General features: G+C 39.5%; 1 protein-coding gene across 7 annotated transcripts in view; it reads left to right on the top strand.

Annotated features, from left to right (window-relative positions):
* Window positions 1-1,321: 1,321 nt before the first annotated feature.
* Window positions 1,322-22,076, top strand: part of LOC105053095 (uncharacterized) — a 38,842-nt gene continuing 18,087 nt past the window's right edge. For 4 of the 7 annotated variants that reach the window (XM_010934120.4, XM_010934118.4, XM_010934117.4 and 1 more), the window contains exons 1-11: window positions 1,322-1,476; window positions 3,439-3,771; window positions 4,956-5,144; window positions 5,422-5,505; window positions 8,980-9,039; window positions 9,217-9,261; window positions 10,471-10,670; window positions 14,893-15,360; window positions 20,706-20,832; window positions 20,943-21,140; window positions 21,279-21,368. In XM_010934120.4, coding sequence (XP_010932422.1) covers window positions 3,469-3,771; window positions 4,956-5,144; window positions 5,422-5,505; window positions 8,980-9,039; window positions 9,217-9,261; window positions 10,471-10,670; window positions 14,893-15,360; window positions 20,706-20,832; window positions 20,943-21,140; window positions 21,279-21,368 — 1,764 coding nt within the window. In that variant the 5' untranslated portion in view covers window positions 1,322-1,476; window positions 3,439-3,468. The remainder of the gene's footprint in view (window positions 1,477-3,438; window positions 3,772-4,955; window positions 5,145-5,421; window positions 5,506-8,979; window positions 9,040-9,216; window positions 9,262-10,470; window positions 10,671-14,892; window positions 15,361-20,705; window positions 20,833-20,942; window positions 21,141-21,278; window positions 21,369-22,076) is intronic. The other 3 variants (XM_073244377.1, XM_019853337.3, XM_073244378.1) reach the window with 3 other exon arrangements.

Genomic DNA, 22,076 nt, shown 5'->3' with positions numbered 1-22,076 from the left:
GATCCGTCTTCAACATTAACAGAGTTATTGTTTGAATGATATTTATTGGTTTATCAATATTTTTTAAGTATTAAAAATTTTTAACTGTTTCTGTTGCTAAAATTTTAATATTTTTTTTTATAAATTTTACTTTATATATTATAATTTTATCTTTTCAAATGAGTTATTTTTAATGAATTTAATTTTTTTAATTACCAAAAAATATTTAATTCTTCAAAATACAACAAAATAATTATTATATTAAAAAATAAATACTATATATTTCAAATATATTTTTTTATTGTTTCGAAGAAATGAATGCTAGAAAATATTTCCAAGCAGCTATCATTTATAATAAATTACAAGTGAAGATGCATGTATATTTTTAAGATTGCATAGCTATAAAAAAGACATTGAGACTAATTTTTCTTATCTAGAGCAATATAGAAGAAATTATTTAATATGCTTTTAAAAGTGATACTACAAAACCTAGCATTCATATTAAAAAATCTCAATATTATATAGCATAAAATGATTGATGCAATTTATAATAGTACCGTTGCATAAGTCACCAAATTTCTCATCATAAATGATGATTTTTTTTTTATGCCAATAATCGATTTAAAATATTTTTGTAATTATAAACATTAATGATATCTTTTACTATTATATGATAAATAAAAATTAAATGAGTTCGCTCATCAATCATGTGCACGTTGAGCTTTTTCTACTGGATAAGTCATTAGTTAAGTTGGATAATTAAAAATTTAAAAATAATTTAAATTTTTGACAACAGGTATCTTATGTATATTGGTCTGTACTGTAAAAAGCACCAAATGAAATACAATGTTCCCGACCAATTATGTTGATCAAAGTCCAAGAAAAGCATGGTTCTTGTCTCTGGGCACCCATCTGCATCATGCTATGATACATTTCATAGGAGATATGAATTCAGCCAATTATTTTTTAGACTAGTCTTAAATATCTTTCTACTTTTTTATATTAATAAAATATATCTGCTGCCAAAATTTAGCATTTTTATTTTTAAAAACTAAAATAAAAATGAAAAGGCCTAGTCGAAATCGATCCGACACCCACCACATCTACTAACAAAAATGACTAACCGTGAATTATAATAAAATAAAAATAAAGTTAGTTGATTGCTCGATCACTTATTAGAAGATAAGATGTAGAATGGATTGCAAGTGTCCTTAGTGCGCGCACGCGACCAAATTTCCTCTCAATTTTAAGTGGGTCCCACTGCGTTTGATACTCGTGTCAGCGTGCGGTGGGTGTGGATGGTTGCTTCTTAGACTTCCCTTGGCAGCATAAATAATTCTAATTGTAATGGACAATATTCTTGGCATAAATCAATAATTTCTATGCGTTAGTATAATAAATGCGTACGTTGTACGGTTCCTTTCCCTTCTCTTGGCCGGAGCTATCGAGAGTGAGAGAAGTCCTGGAACGGACTCTTGCCTCCTCGGTTCGTCGCAGGTGATCGATTTTGATTGCTTCGTTTAGTTTTTTCTCATCTACGGCTCTTTGATTCGTTCACTTTTTCCCTTTTTTTTTGGGTTAATTTTGCGTGTTTCGGTGAAATATAGTTGGAATACTGCGGCCCAGCTCGTTTCTAATTGAAAACTTCCTGATAGAATCTCCTCTGGGAATCTTTGGGAAATTTCTATTTTTGTCGAGGTATCTAGTGCAACCTTGCTTTCTTTCTTTGACTTGTTTGGGATTCTTTGGGGGGGGGAAATGGAATATTTTCTCGAGGTGAAGCCTTAATTCTGTTTCTGAGCTCGTCGATGGGTGTTGAACACTTGAACTGGTGAGGAATCTGTGGAAAAGGGGAACTTTTTTGATGTTCTTGGATCCCCATTTCGTGCTACAGAAGTTTGGATAAAGAAATAGTCCAATGGAGGAGTATGGGAATTTTTCTCGTGACTAATTGGACATCTTTGATGTATAAAGAACGAATTGTGTTGAATTTATCTCAATAAAATCATCACAAAATTTAAACCTTGGCTTCTGATTTGGATGCCTGTTGGGTTGTTAGTTCGATCATGAAAAAAACTAGTCATATTTTTTGTGTGCTTGATATGAAGACTTTGAAATTTCATTAGTATCAGTCTTTGTTTTGTACCAACACTAGAGCTTGTGAGTTTTATCTAGCTTTTCAATTTTAAGGCAGAGAGATATAGGAGATATGAGGATGTCTTTACCAAGGTTAACATATTCATATTTCATGGATGAAAGACAATTGATGATGATGGTAGTTAAGATAGATATCTGATTGTTGGAAAATATTGATATTATAACATTATGGACTGATTAATACTCGTTGATTGGAACACTGGGGTGCAAGGATGAAAGACAATTTGTCCAGACAGTCAGTGGTTACTTGAAGTTTCAGTTATAATTGATGAGAGCCAATTGCATTGGTCGGGAGTGTTATCAGTGAGAGCATGCAATATCACCTCCTATGAGAGAACTTTTATGTCTATTTTTCAGTTAGTAAAATGTATTTTCAGCTGTGGACAGATCCTTGAAGTCACTAGAGTTTTTTCACTGTTTACACACATATATATTCTTTATTGGAGCTTTATATTCATTTTTTGTAATTAGTTTAGCCATGATATTTTAGCCAGTATCTGTTTATTTATTTATTTATTTTGGTGAAAACCAGTATCTGTCTATTTGAAAAAGTATATCTTGTAACATTCATGAGGCATTGTTGCATTCATATTTGTACCATGATCTGAAATGAAACATCTCGTGATCAATGTTGTTGAGGTTCTTATTCCATCAAAGTTATGCCCTCATAGGCAATGTCTCATGTTATCTGTCTTTGATGCTTTATCAACTAAAGAACATTTTCTTCCCAAGGAGCACCTGATCAATCGAAGGTCATGTTTAGCCAGTGTTTCACGATAAGGACCACATTTTCTTGTATATTGATGCCAGTTAATCTAACTTAAGAGTGATCTAATGTTAGTTGCCAGTATTGGATCTTTGTGAGCTTCAGCTATGTTGCTTTCCATAATTTCATTCTTTAACTTGTACTAAAAAAAAGTGGACCTTTTTGTCTGTTGCCTATATTTAATAATTTTCTTCCAATTTTGATATTGCATAGATAATAATGAGCTTCTTGTCCTATGCAATGCTCTCCAAAATCCAAATATTTCTCCCGGAAAGATAATAAAAGCATTATAAGCACTCTATTCAGATAAAATGTATGCCTTCTTATTCCATTATTGTGAATCCTCAGCTTTTCTGTCATTTCAATTGCCACTAGTTAAAAATTTTTAGTTTATTTTATTTTTTGCCCTTTCTCTATGAGCTAGTTTCCAGTTAAGTAATGTGTTGATCTATTATCTGACCTGATGCACCTGACTCCTGAGACAATTATATGCAACTGAAACATTCAACTAATTGTATCTCTTACATGAATGGCAGAGAATCTATTAAATTGATATATAAAGCAGGATGGATAAGAATGAAGACTCTGGTAGCCCTGGATGGGGTGCTTCATTTTTTATGCAAACAACTGAAGATGTTGCAAGAGCATTTTTGGCTGCTGCTTCAGGTGCAACTGTTCGATCAACACGTCCATCTGTAGTTTTCTCATCCAGAGATGATAACAGCAACAGCCAACTTCAAAAACTGCAAAGTCAGGTCACAAAAGTCTTGAAAGGTTTCTCACCTCCACCTGAAGTCAAAGGAGCTTACAACCCAGAAGTTCTTACCAGCCAAAAGCGTCAATGGTCAAGATTTCAGTTGCAATCACTGGTAAAGCCTTTCTCTCCTTCTCTCTCCCCCCACCCCTCCCTCTCCCTCTCTGTCTCCCTATGCCTTCAACCATGCCTTGGGTTGAGGTTGCCAACTAGCTGAGCTGGTGAATTATCTTTTGTTGATAGGAGAGACTTGGGTTCATTTCCACACTCACTCCAATTTTTGGCAAGGCTTAACCCTGCACTCGTTCTCATAAAACATGTTTTGGACTAGTTGACCCAAATAGATGGGTTATGGCATGATATTTAGGCTTAGACATGCTCTTTATTACCAAAAATGAAGTTAATAGATGCTTAGGCATCAACAGTTTTTTCTGAATTGTGTGGCCAACATTATGCTTGTTACAATACTAAGCTATAGTTAGATGATTGGCATGCGAAAAACTTGCTTATACCAATTGACATGAACAAGTATGGAAGTTAAACTGCTAAATACTATCCAGCATGAATTATATGCAGGATGTTTGACTCATATGGTCTTACAAAAATGATCATTTCATTATCATGTATGCAAGCTGTTGTTCATCCATGCTTTCTCCTCCTCTTTAATTTTCTCTTTGCAAACGTCCATACATGTTTCTTCTTGTTGCAATTTTTCCTCAGACTAATTGGAGAACGACTCTAGAAACTTTGATGGCAAATGCATATTTGTAAAATTGTATTTTGTAGATCAAAAGATGTTGATTTGCTTAGCATAAAACAAGGGTTTCTGTGCTGCCCAGGACTGGGTAAACCCATACTGACTCAATAATGTACTGGTATGGCACTGGAGCTTGATAAGGTACTGTGTTGACACATTGTAGTATTGTACAACTGCTATCTTGCTTCTAATGGCTTGCTATGTGTCTGTATGGAAGTGTACCATTACTGTTAAGCAATCGGTACAGGGTTTGGTGCTGAGATCGAAAACCATGGTGTAACATTGTTTTGTCAATTCAGTTGAACATTTGCGCAAGTTATTATTCCTCCAGATTTTGTTGTTCATCTTTAATCTTCTTTGGTAACTTGACCTCCACATATGTATCTTACTGTTGCAATTTTTGCTTTGTCAAGGACCTGACTTCCTTTTCGTGTAGTGGATAATGGGCCATACAAGTTTCTACAGCCTTACTATTTATTTATTTTTTCATTTGTTAATCATACATCTTATTTTTTTTAAATTTTATTTTTTACATCTGACAGGATCAGAGACCTGTGAAAGAACCATCAAGGGTTTTTGAGAGCATGGTAGCTGTTGGACTCCATCCTAATGTTGATGTCCAAGCACTTCAAAAGCTGGTATTGGAGAGGAACAATGAAGATTCAAAGAAAAAAAGAAGTTTGCTGAATTACAATCTCCAAGTTCGAGCTGAACCAAATCTTGAACCACAGGTCCCTTATCCACAACTGAAATGCTAACTTCAGAACCTTTTGTACTATGCTAGCGTAATCTCATTTTTGAATGGTATATTTTACATATGGTGATCTATGACAATTTCTAAGTAGTCATATTCCAGAATGTTGATTATTGTTCTATTGCCTTGCATTTGCAACTTTGTGCTTTCTTGTTGCTATTTTTCCAAGTATAATATTGTTGAGTGTTTTGCTACCATGAACTTCAAACTTATACTTTACACCTGCAGGCTAAGTTCTTTTTTTGTACTTTCAGGTGCTATTTGTATATCCTCCAGAAAAGCAGCTGCCACTCAAATATAAGGACCTCCTTTCTTTCTGCTTTCCTGGAGGTGTGGAGGTTTGGTATTTATCCTTTATATATATATATTTTTTTAAGTGTTTTACAGCATTTTCTTTTTCTGAAGATTCTGTATTGCGTTTATAATGCGTATTATCATGTATATTACAATTTTCACAGGCTATATGGTTATATAGCTAAGAACAGGGGGAGAAAAACCTTGGAACCACCCACTTCTACTTACAGTAGTTAATTGAAGAAAGAATCTTGGCTCTTCTCCCACATATGCAGTGCCTATACTGCTTGATGACCCCCTGTTGCAGTCAGCCCAAAAATGAAGGACCTTAACTACCCCAAACCGTCAAAATGGAGTAAACAGACTTAGCTGTGCAAACGGATGTACTTAATATTTAGTTCAATTTATAGACACCATAATGCACATTTGTGGACTCCACATACTCAGGACTGGCACCAGTCAGGGTTTAGACTACTGTATAACATTAGCAAGATTGGCATCTTGACTTTGTGGGTACTACCTTAATGACTTTGACCTGGTGCCACTGAAAATTCAGATGCATTTACCCTAGAGAATGAGAAGCGATAGGTTGACTATGAAGATATGAAAGTTGTCTAACTTGAAAAGCTCCCACAGGTGTGTCTATTTGCTGGAACCAATGAGTGGTGCTCCTTTACTAATCATTTGAAACCGCTGACTTTTTGGCTATTGTATTTCTAGAGTTAGTTTATAGCAAGGTTCACCCTCTCGGGTATGGGGCTAGTTTGGAGTATCGAATGTCAATATGCCCTCCATACCATGTACCTATATGGTACTGTATGCCTTGTACAGCCTGGTTCGGGGTGGTACAATAAATCTTGGTTCATTGTCAGGACCTCCTAAATTGTATAAAAGGATCAGTTTCTAGTTAGTCGAGAAAATTGATTTTCAATTTATGTGCAATTGTTCATCTACTATATTTTCAATGTGTATTCAATTGCCATTTGTCTTGTGCCTGCTCTTTTAGTATTTAAGTGTACTTATTATCGGAGAAGTACCTCCAATTTTTTCAACTGCATATGTCCTTCTTATTCATACACCATTAGTTTTGGTTATCCTTTCATAAATCAAGTAGCAATGTTGTATCGTGCTCAAATTTTGGGGTTGACTCATACTATCACAGAGGTTGCTTGCATTGGTGCCTTATGTCTTGACTTCTGTGAAAGATTTATTGCCCACTATCCTCAAGTGCAATCTGCATGGCAAATGATCTGATTTTTCATTAGCGAATAAAGCTTACTGATATTGATACTACTTTTCCATCTATTCGTAATATACTAGATTGTTTCCCTATATCCGATCTTTACAATGATTTGTGCTTGCACACATTTAGTGTCTCTTAGGGAAACTCTTCATCGTTGATCCCTTATGAGTATAAAAACAGAGGACTGGGTGTTTGAGATCTTCTTATTGCTAATGAATTTGCATAAATATATATTTGTGTATGCACATACACTAGTTTTTATCATTTCTCATAGTTTGCCTGAGGACTATGGCCTATTGCAACTAAATTTCCTGTATACTGCTTTGCATTGTTGTAACCTATGGAGCTTGGAAATGGATATGGGAGGAAGCCATGAGTGTATGAGATGTTAGTGATGCTATATTACGGGATATAAGAATAAGCAAATAAGGTAAAAAGACACTAACAAAGTATAATGAGCAATCACAATAACAGCATTTATACCTCATATGCTAACATAAGCAAACTCTGTTTCAACATCATTCAAATCCATAAAACACCGTTCTGGTTTATACTTAAAAAAAATATATTATACAAATTCTAAAATTAACCATCCATCATGTCAATCATTAGAAGATCAATATTTAGGAAAATGAAGATTCTCCCTCTCATTCCAAATGTCTCTAGAAACTATGCTCGGCATAGGGTGGCATTGTATCGAACTGTGTCCTGGTTGGGCTAATGCCATATATCAAGCCAATGTGGGCATGATTTGAACTTGACACTCCCTACAGTGGGTCAAGAATGCCAACTCACCAAATGTCCAAGCCTATTCAGGTTTTGGGCTTTTTTATTGAACATGCAATGCAAGTTTGGCTATCATCCCACCTGCTGTGAACTTTTAATATATGATACTTTTTTTTTTTAGGGTATTATTTAAGATTTTAACCCCTCCATGAGGACCCCCCTTTGAAGTCCAATGCAACTATTCCCAGCCAACTTTTAATTAATGAAAGCGCCATCAAAGAAATATATGCTGAAGCTTGTCCCTCCCTCGTTTGCTGTATGGCCATATCCAAGTTGTCATGATCTTGATCTACCTCACCATTGGGAATTTCACTGCAGAGCATGCTGCCTTTTGACCCCTCTTAGATGTGATCACCTAATACCTCTAGGTCTTGGTTTGATCGGCTGCTGTTGTTGCCATTGCCCATGGCACATGAACCTCCTCAACCTTGTGTAGGCCGTCAAGGTCCCAGCCCCCCTTTGGGGTTTTGCTGATGCTTTCAATCCGAGGAAGCCCCTTATTAAGATTGAATTTTTAAAAGGATCGAATGGTGTTTGTCCAATCGGTCAAGGAGATCCTGCTTTTGAGGCTGGTTTGGCACAAATCCTGATGGAGAGGGCGAGGGTTTTCTCAAGCAAGAGGAGACTGTGGATAATGGTAGGTGGGAAGTGGGACGAGGAGATGAGGCTGTTTGCTAGTGTGAAGGGGCTGCTGGATGTTGAAGAGGTGCTGTTGCATTGAGAGATGGGAGGGATCAGATAAATGAGAAGGCTTGGAGGTGACAAGATCAGGGATTTGCGGTTTAGCCACTCCCTTCCACTTCTTTAGCTAAAGGCTTAAAGCCATCATATTTTGATTCAGTGGCCCATATTCTCTTATATATGTAAGCTAATTTAACTAAATATAGTAGTCCTGACCTAAAACATTGAGATGGTCTGACTTGAACCCAACTGTGACTTGCTGATGAGTTGGAGATTTTTGACCTGTACCCTGACCTGCAAACACAATGGGCTGGGTTAGGTGGGTTGCATTAGGCGAACAAGTCTAGATCAATAACACTGCCCCTTTGTGGACATATCTGAAAGCTATCCTGATATAATGCATGTATTTATGGATGTATGCCAGGTTTCAAGTCCTGTGGGATAAAGGTGTCCCGTTTTCTCAATGGAATGGGATGCTTATCTTAGCCTTGTTCTATGCTAATTGGTTTCTGATCCATATTGGATATGGCCATGGGGTGCTAGAAATTTTTTGTATATCCTAGATTGAAGCAATCCCATATTTGCACCTAAATTCTACTTTCTATAGCTATTATTTAACAATTTCACTAGTGCATACTGTGTGGATGGTTATTATTTTATTGCCTCTGTTTAGATAATTTGTTGCTTTGAGGTCATTGACATTCTTCTATTTAGTGTGGTCTCTTTTCCCCTCTGCTATCGGACATCTACTGTTTAATTATAACTAAGCTACCTGTTTACTACATTTAACATTAACTTTTAACATTAGGTTCGTGCTGTAGAAAGAACTCCCTCACTAAGTGAGCTGAATGAAATACTTCTTGGGCAGGTGAATATTGTTCTTAAACCAGGTGTTCGCTTTTTAACATCTCATTTGTATCCTGCACTTACAGAACTTTGACACTACAACACTTAAAATGCTCGAGGGTGCTTCCTTTTCCTTAGTGAGATCTGTTTTCTGTTTTTTAATCATTTGTTTTGATTTGATTTAATGACCTTCCTGCAGGAACAGCTAAAGCAAAATGACCAGTCTTTTGTATTCCGTTTACAGGTTCTTTTTCTATTATCATTTTATTACCAATTTTGAAGCTTCCAGCTATTTTTCTTTATTTTAGCTTCCATTAGCTATAATTTCAGTTCCAGTTTATTTTATCCTTAACATTGCTTATTGTTTGCTTCATAATATGTTTCAAGCCCTTACCTGTTTGTAGAATGATAATATTGGATATTTTGCAATTCTAGATTTTGTAGTCATTAGCACAGAATAAATGTTTAGCTTAATGTTGTCCAAAACTTTTCTGTTTCCATCTGGATCGTGTTGTATGCTGTTTAAAGATTTGATTTGATATCCCCAATACATAAATGCTTTATCTTTTTGTAGATGTTTGTTGTTCCATTAATCATGTTTAATTGAAACTCATGAATTGATCCTTTTTGTCCTGAAATACAGAATACTAATGCCAAAATGTAACTTATTATTTAATAATTTTTAGGCATCAACAATTTATCAAGTAAGTTCAGCCGAGAAAAGCTTACATGGTATGTTGAATTTATATGATTCTGGTTTGTTTTATTTTCATTCTTTGTTTCCACAAAGATGTGGTCAGGCAAGAAGCTTTGCTTTTTTCTTTGCCCTTTTGTCAATTCATTCATCATCTCCCTTTGAGTTAATATTTTAGTCATCTATTTTAGATCTTGAAGCTTTCTTGTTGTTCACTGCTGCACACAAAGTTATATCTGTTCTATTGGTCAAGTGATCGGTTCTTATGATGTCCCACGAATGTAGCTTACTCTGATGTGGTTACAGTCATGGTTACCTAGACCCTTTGGTTTTACCTAACAGTATCCTCAGCAGACATGTAGATATGGGTATTGGTGTGACACTTGAGAGTATAGATCTGCAAGAAGGAATTTTTAAAGATTAGAAGAATCTGAAATTAAGGCATGTAACAGCACCTGATGCTCATCCCCATGTCCGTGCAACATAGGTTACAGTAGATTTACATAAAATAGTTTAATCTGAAATTTTTGACTGTTTTATCTGATGGACTTGTATGAAAACTGGATAGTTAGATGCTTAGACTAATTGGGATCAAAGTCACTAGTTTTTGTATTTTATGGGTTTTCATTTTGGAACAAAATTGTAATTTCATATGTCACTAGATTCAAAAAGCCTATGCTTTATGTATGACCAATGATGTCTTTTTGTCAATATAATACAATCCAAAAGATCCTTATAGAGAGGTTGATAATTCTTCAGGTGGCTGATGATTCAACCTTCTATGGATGCTGTGTATTAGTTGATGAAATGGTACAGAAACCTTCAAATTTAGTTTCCATGCTTATAGGTGAGCAAAGCTTCTCTCCATCCTTAAGCCGCCACATAATAACCACATCTCGATGCTATTGCATTCTATCAAGGCTTCCATTCTTTGAGCTTCATTTCGGTATATTGAGAAGGTAAAATGTCATTTTCAAGGCTTTTTTCTTTTTCCCCCTCTGGTGGTACCTTAGATATGTTTGGCTTTCCATTTGTCTTGTTCAATATTATTCCATTAGTATTTCAGCTTTTCTATCTAGGAAGTTATGATTTTATTTACAGCTTGTTAGGTCTACTATAAAACGCTGCAAGTAAAGAAAATGCAATATTAGTTATAATCCAAAAAGCTTTTGCCATTGATTTGACTTTGGCATTCCATCAAAAAGCATATTCTTTCCATTGTGCTCCTATTGCACCTTTGTGCATTCAAAATTGGTGTTTAAGTGAAAATCTTTTAGGAAGGGACAGGAGTCACAGAACCATATAGTAAAATAGGATAAAATATTAAAGCAATTGACATTATAGAGGTGAAGATGAACTCTGATGAGATAGTCTAAGACATAATGGTATTGCCACCATGCGGTTACCCATTATCATACAATAAAAGAAGTGTCATCAAAATAATGTAAGTAGTTTGCTAAAATTAAAATGGGTACAAAAGGAAGAAATTGTTATATCCATAGATGATGCCAGAAGGGTTGGTCTTATATTCCACCTTGTCCTTACCTAATACACTTATTCGACATTGTACCCTTTCTTAGCTCACTTTTGGCCCCATACATTCTTATCTGTTGAACTTGGTGCCTATGTCCTCCTGACCTGCTAGGCTTTTAGCAGAACCAGCTCCGCTTACTTACTGATCCACCATGCATTCTGCCACCATAATCATTCTGTCCCTTTAATTTAGTTTTTGGTAGAGTTAGAGGGAATGGATGTCAAGTAAAAAAGAAGGCAAGAAAAGGTGGGTGCAGGGGCCCAGGCAGACAGGAGGAACAAAAGTGGGTGCTGTGAGTCTGTGACATTGTCAGCAAAAGTTGGAGTCAACATTCATTGGCGAATGGAAGGAGCACTGACGGTTGTCAAGAGGAAGCATGCTGCAACTAGGTCTTAATTCTGATCCCTGAATTGATGGTAGGGCGATCGTGTTTTAATTTTTCTGGAATGTTCTTCTGTCACAAAAGTTTTTGCTATATATACATGCACTATACTGTCCATTGTCAGACGAAATGGAAGAATGAGGAGACAATATTGAACATCAGTGCCTCATGGGATTCAACTAAGAATTTGACAGCATTTTTTCATCACTAGGCCCAGTAGAAGCGCATGTGTAATGACGTATAAATAAGAAAAATAAAAGTTGAGGAAAATGAATGGATATAATTTTAATATATTTTAATGTAGTTGTAAATGAATAAACATGTGGCATTGGAATGAGAGAAGAAACAATTACGAGCCTTGCATGCGAGACATGGAGAAATCCATTGGAACTCAGTAAGAAAATCTCTCTCAATAGTGAGACTTGCATGTTTTTTTCCACACAAGGCTTCACTTTTGGGGTCCAGCTTTGCTTGCCAACTCTAGCCATTTTCTATATATAATAGAAGATTAGAATCCAAATATTGTTGGATCAAACTACCTAGTGTGATAAGGATTCGAAATTGAACTAAATTTATATTTGATATGCCTAGATAAATGTGTCAAGTTCTTAAGAAAGGAAGGACTGTGGGATTGTGTGTGCGTGTGAGGGGGGGTTTCTTTGGAATGGTTTTCTATTTTCTAAGAAAGGCAGGCTTGGGGCCCAAATATTTTGGGATGGTAATATGGAAACTGGAAACTTCTTCTCTCTCTCTCTCTGTTTTTTTTTTTAACATTAAGTGGAGAGTATTGTGGAGTTAAGTGTAGGTAGGGTTCAAAATTTGGAGGGTCAATGCTGTATTGACCAAAGGTATGTACACCACATGCCCTGTCGAGGATCCTACCGAAAAGGTATCGATGGTTATGAATGGTTGCACCCAAATGCCCTTAGTATGGCCTTTCTAGGCCTCCAAACTCTGGGTTTGGATTTTTTTTTTTCCAATTTTTCTTGTCTAAATGCTATATTTTTGCAAGAAATAAGACAAAGTATCAAGTTAAATGTCCTAGACAAGGTTTTCTGTATGTGCTCTTCATTATCATCATAACTCATAAGTATCACATAACTTGCAAACTAAAATTACGTTCAAAAGAAATGTGTATTAGAATTAGCAATTGAAATGCAAGTAAATAAAGAAAGAATATACTTGTAACATCATTTAATAATAGTAACACTCATTCAAATGATCATCATTTATTACTATCATCAATAATCACATTCTAAGCACTTGCTTATCCTTTCTTTTATCAATTTATTTAATGTTTCAAAATTTTTATAGCATATCATGAATTGCAAGTTCATTGCATGTACTTTCTTAGAGTATTCACCTTGTTTCTTTTAGTGCATTAATTTATCTTACATAATTAATTTAAAATTTATGATAATTTTGGGTCATGGCTTCAGTGGAACTTGAGCATGCCTATATCACACTGGTTATTAATCAAACTTTGGTAGCATGTGTGCATTACTGTAGCTAAATTGGTTGTATATTGGTTAATTTGATGTGAAAACCACTATAGCAGCTTGACGCCCTTCCTCTCATTTCCACCTTCAAATGGTAGAAAACAAAAAAGATTCACCCTTTAACCCATTTCCCAAGTGGGTACTGACTACTGAGGAATACAACTTTGTTTGGAAGTAGCCTTGGATCAGTTCAGGATGGACGGATGTCACGGACCTCAATTCACCCTTGAACGGCTCAATGCACCATAATTTCAGGTGGTTTGGGGGCACATTTGGATAACCTTCTTCTGAACCAAAGCTCCCAATATGAACTGAGCCTCCCTATATCAAGGAAGACTCGGTATGGTACATATCAATGGGTATGCAATGAATTGCTTAGTATTTCAAACCATGGTGGATAGTCGAGTGACTCCTTACTCTTGCAAATGCTGGATTAAGGCAACGGCTTTTACATTAACCTAAAACAGTCCAGAACATTTATAGATCAATCTCTTTGAATGAGATCTCAATTCCAGCTAGGGTTTTATAAGATATCTTACAACTAGAATCCCTCTTTTTTCCGATCCGGTTCCTCCACCACCGTGAACTCCGGTTAAAAATTTGATTTCCCATGGAAATCCATAGAAAAAGTTTACACATTTGGTCTTAGACACAGTCCTACTTGCTAAACTGTCTTAATTTAATTTGTATCAAACAGGGTTGTCCAAACCAGTTTTACTTGAAATAAACCTACCATTCCAACACAAGAAGCAGGTGTAGAAATCAACATCAAAATGAAATGAATACCTAAATATTTTCTTATTTCTAACTCTTTGGAGAAAGAACTCCTCCCTTTCATATGTAAGCTACTTAGATTTGAAGGACCATCACTCTAAGCCTTTGTGCAGTCTCGACTCTATGCTTCATGACCCTTTTATTATGGAACCTTCAATAGTGACAAACACATGGTTGGTGGTCCCATTTTGACAATTTCTTTAATTCATGGTCCTGATTCGACACACACACACACACACACACATATATGTATGTATGTATATTCGATGCGCTTGTTATGATAACATTTTGATTAGGGAAATCATTTGGTTAAGCATTCCAATTGGTGGACTCGTGATGGAGGAATCTTTAAGACTCTAACCCAGAGCATTGTCTTTTTCCACTATACCTGACCATTGGATGTGTCCCGTTTCCACTACATCTGATCATTGGCTGAGCCTCCTTCCATGCAACCCTCAGCTTTCCAACATGTTACTTTCCATGGAATATAGTTACCATCATTTTCATCTCAATTAGCAGCTCTTTATCATGTTGCTCTCAATTAATGATGCAGCTGTCTGCCTGTCTCTACTCTCTTGTTATATGTTTGTGCATGTCATTTGTGTCGATATATTTCTTATCTTCCACCCTTTCTTGTAAAATATAACAAAAACATTGGAAGTCTCTAATTGATTTGAGTATGATTGCCATTTTTAAGTTTCAACTCACTTCTGCTGGATGTGGTTGTCTATTCATTCTATATGTCCTTTCTGTAAAAAAAAAAAAATGCCACATATTGCTTCTGGTGACCTTTCCTCTATGATGTCTATTTGCATTCCTTCCTATGACCCTTCCTTTGCGATCCTGCTTGCATGTATGCATTCAGCTTGACACTCCAGGCTGTTAAAGTCTGCCATAAGAGACCAAGTTTTGGTTGATATGATTCCTTTAAATTTCTGGGAAAGGCCATAATTATTCATTCTTGTTGGAATCACCCATGATTATGCGTGCAGCATCTTCATTGAAGAAAGGTTCGAATGGCTAACAAAAGGCATCGACATGCTAAATTTGCTGTCACTGAAAGAAACTTCTGATGAAGACAACACTTATGATAAAACCAATAGTTCGGTACAGGAACGGTACTTCACCAAGGATGCAACAAATTTGATGAAATGTTCTGATTTAAGTACAGAAGTTTCTACCCCTAAGAAAATATCTGATAATGGGAAACCTGTAGATAACCAGCTCCATCAAGTGAACTTGAATTCTGAGGAAGTCATCCAGAGAAACCCCACCTTTCAAGTCAATCAAGAAATAACAGATTTTGTAACTGAAGAAGAATCCAGAGATGTCAGTCAAGATAACCATGATAACTCTGTTGATGAGGTCATGAAAAACAGGCAATCTGAAAGGCGTTTTCCAGATGGCGTTTTGCCACTTTTGCGGTGTGGCCTGCATGAAAGCTCTGAATCCTCTGCCAGGTAGAATTTTATTTTCACTGATCACATTAATCATTCTTTATATGAGTCTCCCTGTTGGTGAAATTGTTCTGAAATTCTGTTGGTATCAGATGAAAACTGCAAGTAGATTATAATGATTAAGTCTAGTTGGTATGATAAAGATTAGTTGTGTACACTTTATTATTCCAGATCGATTTTAGCTGGAATTTATTGGTGCAATGCAAGTATGCAACCACTTAAGTGGTCCAGAAATGTCACCTTAATCCTGCTGATTGTCAATCAAATTGATGTGTGGTTTGGCATGAACCATATTCTGCAGCTATTTTTTCTTAAATTCCATTGCGTTATAAATTTATAAGGAGAATATTGCTAGGCTTTCCTTCTTTATTGATCTTCAGCCTTTTAATAGAGAGTTTTTTGTGTTTTACCAAAAATTATTTATATGTTATCTTGAGATTATAGTTAACATCTTTAACAAGATGTTTGATTACTTGTAATATAGGTGGTTCTCAATGATGTTATTAAATTCTTGGCTCGGTTTGGTTGCTTTATACTGTAGATTGTTTAGAACCTTTTTATTGTGTAGGGAAATTTTATGCGAAGTTGGTATATAACTTTCACATGTTATTTACCTTTTTTCTATTTTCCTTATTGACATTGTTGGCAATAAACATGCAAATTCCTTAGCAAATTCTAGAAAATATCAGGGATCATATTGGTTCATTACAATTGAAGTGAAGGTTTTAAATAATGACCTTTAACTGTGATAGTGGCATTATAACAGTTTTGGCACCTGCTCGTTATGCTATATATAATAAGGGGAGAAAAAGATAATCGCTGTCCTAGTGCATTATTTAGTGTTATGATTGTCCATTATAACTTATAATGCAAGTATCAGTAATTATTTTCACCTGTACCTTTCTCTAAATAAAATATTATTTTCAAATTTTAATTTTTGTATCAAACTCAAAATATTTTTCTAAGCATAGTCTATGTGCTGAACCAGAGCCTTACATCCTGCTTTCACTCAAATAATTTCTCACCAAAGTGAGTTGTACATTTCAAGAAATAATATTTTTCATCCAATGTGTTAGGATCTGACGCCTCGAGATTCAGCCCACATTGAGCCCACAGCGAGGTTTGCGGCGAAAAACGGAGTCCAACGAGACCAAGATCACCTGAAACGGAGCTCGGATGGAGGAGATACGAGCTTTCGAAGATGGCACGAAAATCGAGGCGGCGGAGGATCGCCGGCGACCGGCGGCGGCGCGCGGGATGCGAGACCCAGGCCCGCGCGGGGGGGGCCCGCGGCCTAGGCGGGCGCGCGGCCCAGGCTGGCGCGCGGCCCAGGCGCGCGCAGCCCAGGCGCGCGGCCCAGGCGCGCGCGGGCCCGCGCGCAGGCGCGGCCTAGGCCCGCGCGCGCGGGCTGGCCCAGGCCAGCAGACCTGCTGGCCCTTGCCCCGGTCCACCGTGGATCGGGTGGTCCACGGCCCGACCTGTGGACCGCGTGGGCGTTTCCCACGCGTTTCTTGCGGTCCACGGCCCTATTCCGTGGACCGGAGCGCGATCGGATGGCCCAGAGAGCTCCCGGTCTTGATCCGACGGTCAGGAGGGTTTCTTGGCCTTGTTAAGGAGTCCTAATCCCTTTCTAAACGTGTTTTAACCTATGATTAAGCCTTTAAAAGGCCCTGAGACGTAACAGAGGGACGAGTGGTTCGTTTTCTCGCCGTACGAAGGCCGTACGACCCCGATTGAAGAGAGAGAGGCGGACGTGCTGTGAGAGAAGGAGCAGGAGGCTCCTGGACAGCGGTCGCCAGGCTCTTCAGGGGTTCAGGGGGGTCTCCAAGAGAGAGAGAGCTTTTGTGAGAGGAACTTCAGGTAAGAGAGAATTGGGTGTACAAGGGTTGAGGGTGAGGTCTCCTCTTGTAAAATTTTCTTTTCATAGTGAAGTTTGCATGCCCCGTGGAGGCGAGCCCTTTTGTGGCTGATCCACGTATTTTGATTGTTTTTCCTTTTGTTTTGTTTCTTCTTTCTTCCTGCTGCATCGCGTGGTACTGAAAGGATCTTGGGAGGTGGTGTCCTGGCCAGACATCCACCCAACAAGTGGTATCAGAGCAAGGCGGTACAAGGACGCAGATTGCAGTGGTGGTGAGCAAGACTGAAGATGGAGAAAACAGGAACAATCAGGATGGAGATCAACAAGTTTGATGGTAAGAGCAATTTCTCCTTGTGGCAGGCAAGGGTGAAGGACGTGCTCATCCAACAGGGGTTGATCGATGCTCTCTTGTGCGATGAGAAACCGACCACCATGGAGGTGCGGGATTGGAAACGGCTACAGATGCAGGCGGTGAGTACCATCCGTATGTACCTGGCAGATGAGGTGGTGATCCATGTGCTGAGCGAGACTTCCCCGACGGTGCTGTGGTCGAAGCTCGAGGAGTTGTACATGGCGAAGTCTCTCACCAACACTCTTTTCCTCTGGAGGCAGTTTTACCAACTGCGGATGACTGAGGGACAGAGCGTGCAGGAGCATTTGAGCCACTTCCAGAAGATCCTCACCGACCTTCTCAGCGTTGGCGAGAACGTTGAGGAGAAGACCAGGGCGCTGGTTTTGCTGGCGTCGCTTCCCCCTTCGTACGAGTCCTTGGTGACTGCTCTTCTAGTGGGGAAGAGCACTATCAAGATGGACGAGGTCACCGCGGCGATACTCCAGAATGATGTTCTCAAGAGGGAGAACCCAGCTTCGAGCTCAGGCGTCGATAGCTCAGCTTTGGTGGCTTCTGGAGGTGCAGGAGGCGGTAGACGGAGCGACAGGAGATCGCATCGAGGGCGGTCTAAGTCCAGGAGGGACTTGAGCAAAACCAGGTGTTACCGGTGTGAGGAGTTGGGGCATCTAGCCAGAGATTGCCCTCAACTGAAAAATCGGACGGTGGCTGCTGTAGCGACGGCCGGCAGTGATTTAGATGGAGATGTCTTTGAGATATCTGACGAGGTATCTACTTCTTCCCAGCAGTGGATATTAGATTCTGCATGCCCCTATCATGTGTGTTGCAGAGAGGAGCAGTTTGACTCCCTGGAGAACAGTGAGAGCACTGTATATCTGCCGGATGGATCGAGCTGTGCGATCAGAGGCATTGGGACGGTCAGCTGGAGGACACATGACGGTGCAGTGAGGAGATTGGGGGAGGTCCGATACATACCCGATTTCAGGCGGAATCTTATCTCACTTAGCAGACTGGATTCGAGAGGCTACAGGACGGTAGCTGGTGGAGGAATCCTGAGGGTGCTACGCGGCGATAGGATTGTGCTGGAGGGGAAGAAGGGGAGCAGAGGACATTATTACCTGGCAGGGAGCCCAGTGCGAGGTGGAGCATCGGGAGCCAGGTGGAGCCCAGAGCGAGGTGGAGCTCCAGGAGGCGGATCGGGCACGAGACAGGAGACTCGGGAGGACGAGAGGCAACGTCGCAAGGTAAGATTCCTATTGCCGCAGGATGATGCCCCGAGCAGGTCTCAGGTCAGGAGGAGCACAGCATACGACGGAGATGGGATCGAGCAGCCTGGCTCGACTCCCATGTTTGCCCATCCATGATCAGCAGGCGATTGCCCCAGGGCATGGGGGCGAGGAGATCCAGAAGCTCTCGGAGTTTGGAGGAGGCCGAATATCGAGTCGAGGTGGAGATTGTTAGGATCTGACGCCTCGAGATTCAGCCCACATTGAGCCCACAACGAGGTTCGCGGCGAAAAAACGGAGTCCAACGAGATCAAGATCACCTGAAACGGAGCTCGGATGGAGGAGATACGAGCTTTCGAAGATGGCACGAAAATCGAGGCGGCGGAGGATCGCCGGCGACCGGCGGCGGCCGCAGGCGGCGGCGCGCGGGACGCGCGACCCAGGCCCGCGCGGGGGGGGCTCGCGGCCCAGGCGGGCGCGCGGCCCAGGCTGGCGCGCGGCCCAGGCGCGCGCAGCCCAGGCGCGCGGCCCAGGCGCGCGCAGGCCCGCGCGCAGGCGCGGCCTAGGCCCGCGCGCGCGGGCCGGCCCAGGCCAGCGGACCTGCTGGCCCTTGCCCCGGTCCACCGTGGACCGGGTGGTCCACGGCCCGGCCTGTGGACCGCGTGGGCGTTTCCCACACGTTTCTCGCGGTCCACGGCCCTATTCCGTGGACCGGAGCGCGATCGGATGGCCCAGAGAGCTCCCGGTCTTGATCCGACGGTCAGGAGGGTTTCTTGGCCTTGTTAAGGAGTCCTAATCCCTTTCTAAACGTGTTTTAACCTATGATTAAGCCTTTAAAAGGCCCTGAGACGTAACAGAGGGACGAGTGGTTCGTTTTCTCGCCGTACGAAGGCCGTACGACCCCGATTGAAGAGAGAGAGGCGGACGTGCTGTGAGAGAAGGAGCAGGAGGCTCCTGGACAGCGGTCGCCAGGCTCTTCAGGGGTTCAGGGGGGTCTCCAAGAGAGAGAGAGCTTTTGTGAGAGGAACTTCAGGTAAGAGAGAATTGGGTGTACAAGGGTTGAGGGTGAGGTCTCCTCTTGTAAAATTTTCTTTTCATAGTGAAGTTTGCATGCCCCGTGGAGGCGAGCCCTTTTGTGGCTGATCCACGTATTTTGATTGTTTTTCCTTTTGTTTTGTTTCTTCTTTCTTCCTGCTGCATCGCGTGGTACTGAAAGGATCTTGGGAGGTAGTGTCCTGGCCAGACATCCACCCAACACAATGAAAACTGTTTTCTGCTATTGCCCCTTTTTCATTATAGTATCATTTGGACAGCTGTTATGACAGTGATTATTTTAATATAAAAATTTAAAATGCTAATTTTTGAGGCAAATAACAGCTGTTGTAGCAATAATAATGGTCAATAATGGTTTATGATGGCATAACATGTTATTTAAAACCTCGACTAAAGTTTCACACTGGATTATGTATGGATATTTCATAGGTTTTCTTCTATGTTATAATAATAAATAATTATGTCGTAACAAGATAAGGGCTCTATGACAAGTATCCTGAGCTTCCTTCAAATTTCGCTGTCTTCAATGTACATTTTCATGGTTGAATTACAATATGAAACTTTTTTTGGGTACAGAAATATAATATGAAACTTTTGCCCCATAAAGGTTCACATTAGAAATAATAGTGAGATATGTGAATAAGGCTAAGGGCACAATGGGTGGATTCTGAGTGTTCCTCCTGTAAATGTACATTATTTATGGTATGCAAAGTGACAGGAGATGATTATTGTTTGAGTTAGTGATAATCTCAGGGTTAAGTTCTTACGTTAGCACTTTTGCAGCTGTTTTGGCAGCCTAGTTTAAAGAAGAATTTCTGTTTGACAAGTTAGCAATGCTAATTCATAGCATCTGTATTTGCAGTTTCCAAGGTTCTCCAAGTGATGACAGAAATTTTAGGAGTGATATGGATGAAGTAGAGCTCGAAGAGCCATCTTCATCTGGTCTGGAAGATTCCAGTGGGCATGGTGATATCCTTGAATGGGCCAAGGTTTGATTATTACAATTTTGAGACGAAAACCAATATTTCATATTTTCTGGTTTCTGAACTGGGTCCACTTAACTGCTTTACTTTCATTTTATATGTTTATTGGAATTCAGGCGAATGGTCATGGATCTTTACAGATAATTTGTGAATATTATCAGTTACATTGCCCTGCTAGGGGTTCGAAGCTTACCTTCCAGCCCTTGGAGCACTTGCATCCATTGGAGTTTCACAGGCCTGGTGAAACAGTTCTTCATATTGCTGACTCCACTGTTGATCTTAGATCTTGCAACACAAGCTTAGAAGTGGCTGAGGTACATTCTGCTTGTGCTAGGATTAGCTATCAAATTGACCTCCAGTTGCTGCAATTTGCTATATGCATGATACAGGTCAAATCCTTTTATATATGGAAGTTTGACATGTATAAATATTCTCTGGCCTTGATTTTTCAGGCACACGGCGCACTGTTAGCTGAGGAGGAGGCTATTGCTTTGTCTATATGGACAATTGCATGCATATGTGGGTGCCTGAGGCTTGAAAATGTAAGTGTGAATTATTTTCTGTGATGAGATTTATGAAGCATTTTTAAACCTTAAAATATTGTTTGCAAATATGATTTTTGATTTCCTTCATCATTTGAAGTGACCAAATTTAGTTTTAAACTCAGTGTACAGGGGAAGACCATTTAGTTCCTAGGGAACAACCGGCTTAGTTGTCCCTATGAACAATGACAGATTTTGCAGGTTTTGCTCCTCCAAAAGTAAAAATTATTTGGGTAGTTTTGGTAGTTTTAAAAAGTGGAGAGCACTTCTGTGCTCTTTTAAAAATATCATGTTATTTAGAGTATACCTTCTCTTAAAATCTCACAAGAACTCCTCCTCTTTTCTTCCCCTTCCTCCATGTCCTTCTGTAATTGGCTTCCTTCTGTCTACCCAGGACCCAGCAATCATTTCTCCTTTCTCTTTCTCCTATCTTTCCCTTATTTTCATTGTTGCCAAAATCCTCTTCGTCCCTCCTTACTCCCATATTAGTGCATGTTCTTGCTCTTCCCTCCTGCTGATCTCCTAGCGCAAGCCTACCCCCAACCCTATCCTCTCCAACCACCATTGATTAAGGTATCTCCCACTGTCATGCATTAATCCCAGAGAGTAGAGACTGTCATATAATGCTGCACTAATGGACATTCAAATAATGGTCGATATTTAGCCTTTATTCTATTATACTTGCCATTGTATAATGGGATTATGAAT

The sequence above is a fragment of the Elaeis guineensis genome, chromosome 10 (assembly GCF_000442705.2).
Source record: "Elaeis guineensis isolate ETL-2024a chromosome 10, EG11, whole genome shotgun sequence".
In the NCBI taxonomy this organism is placed as follows: Eukaryota; Viridiplantae; Streptophyta; class Magnoliopsida; order Arecales; family Arecaceae; genus Elaeis; species Elaeis guineensis.
This window is presented reverse-complemented; position numbering and strand designations above follow the sequence as displayed.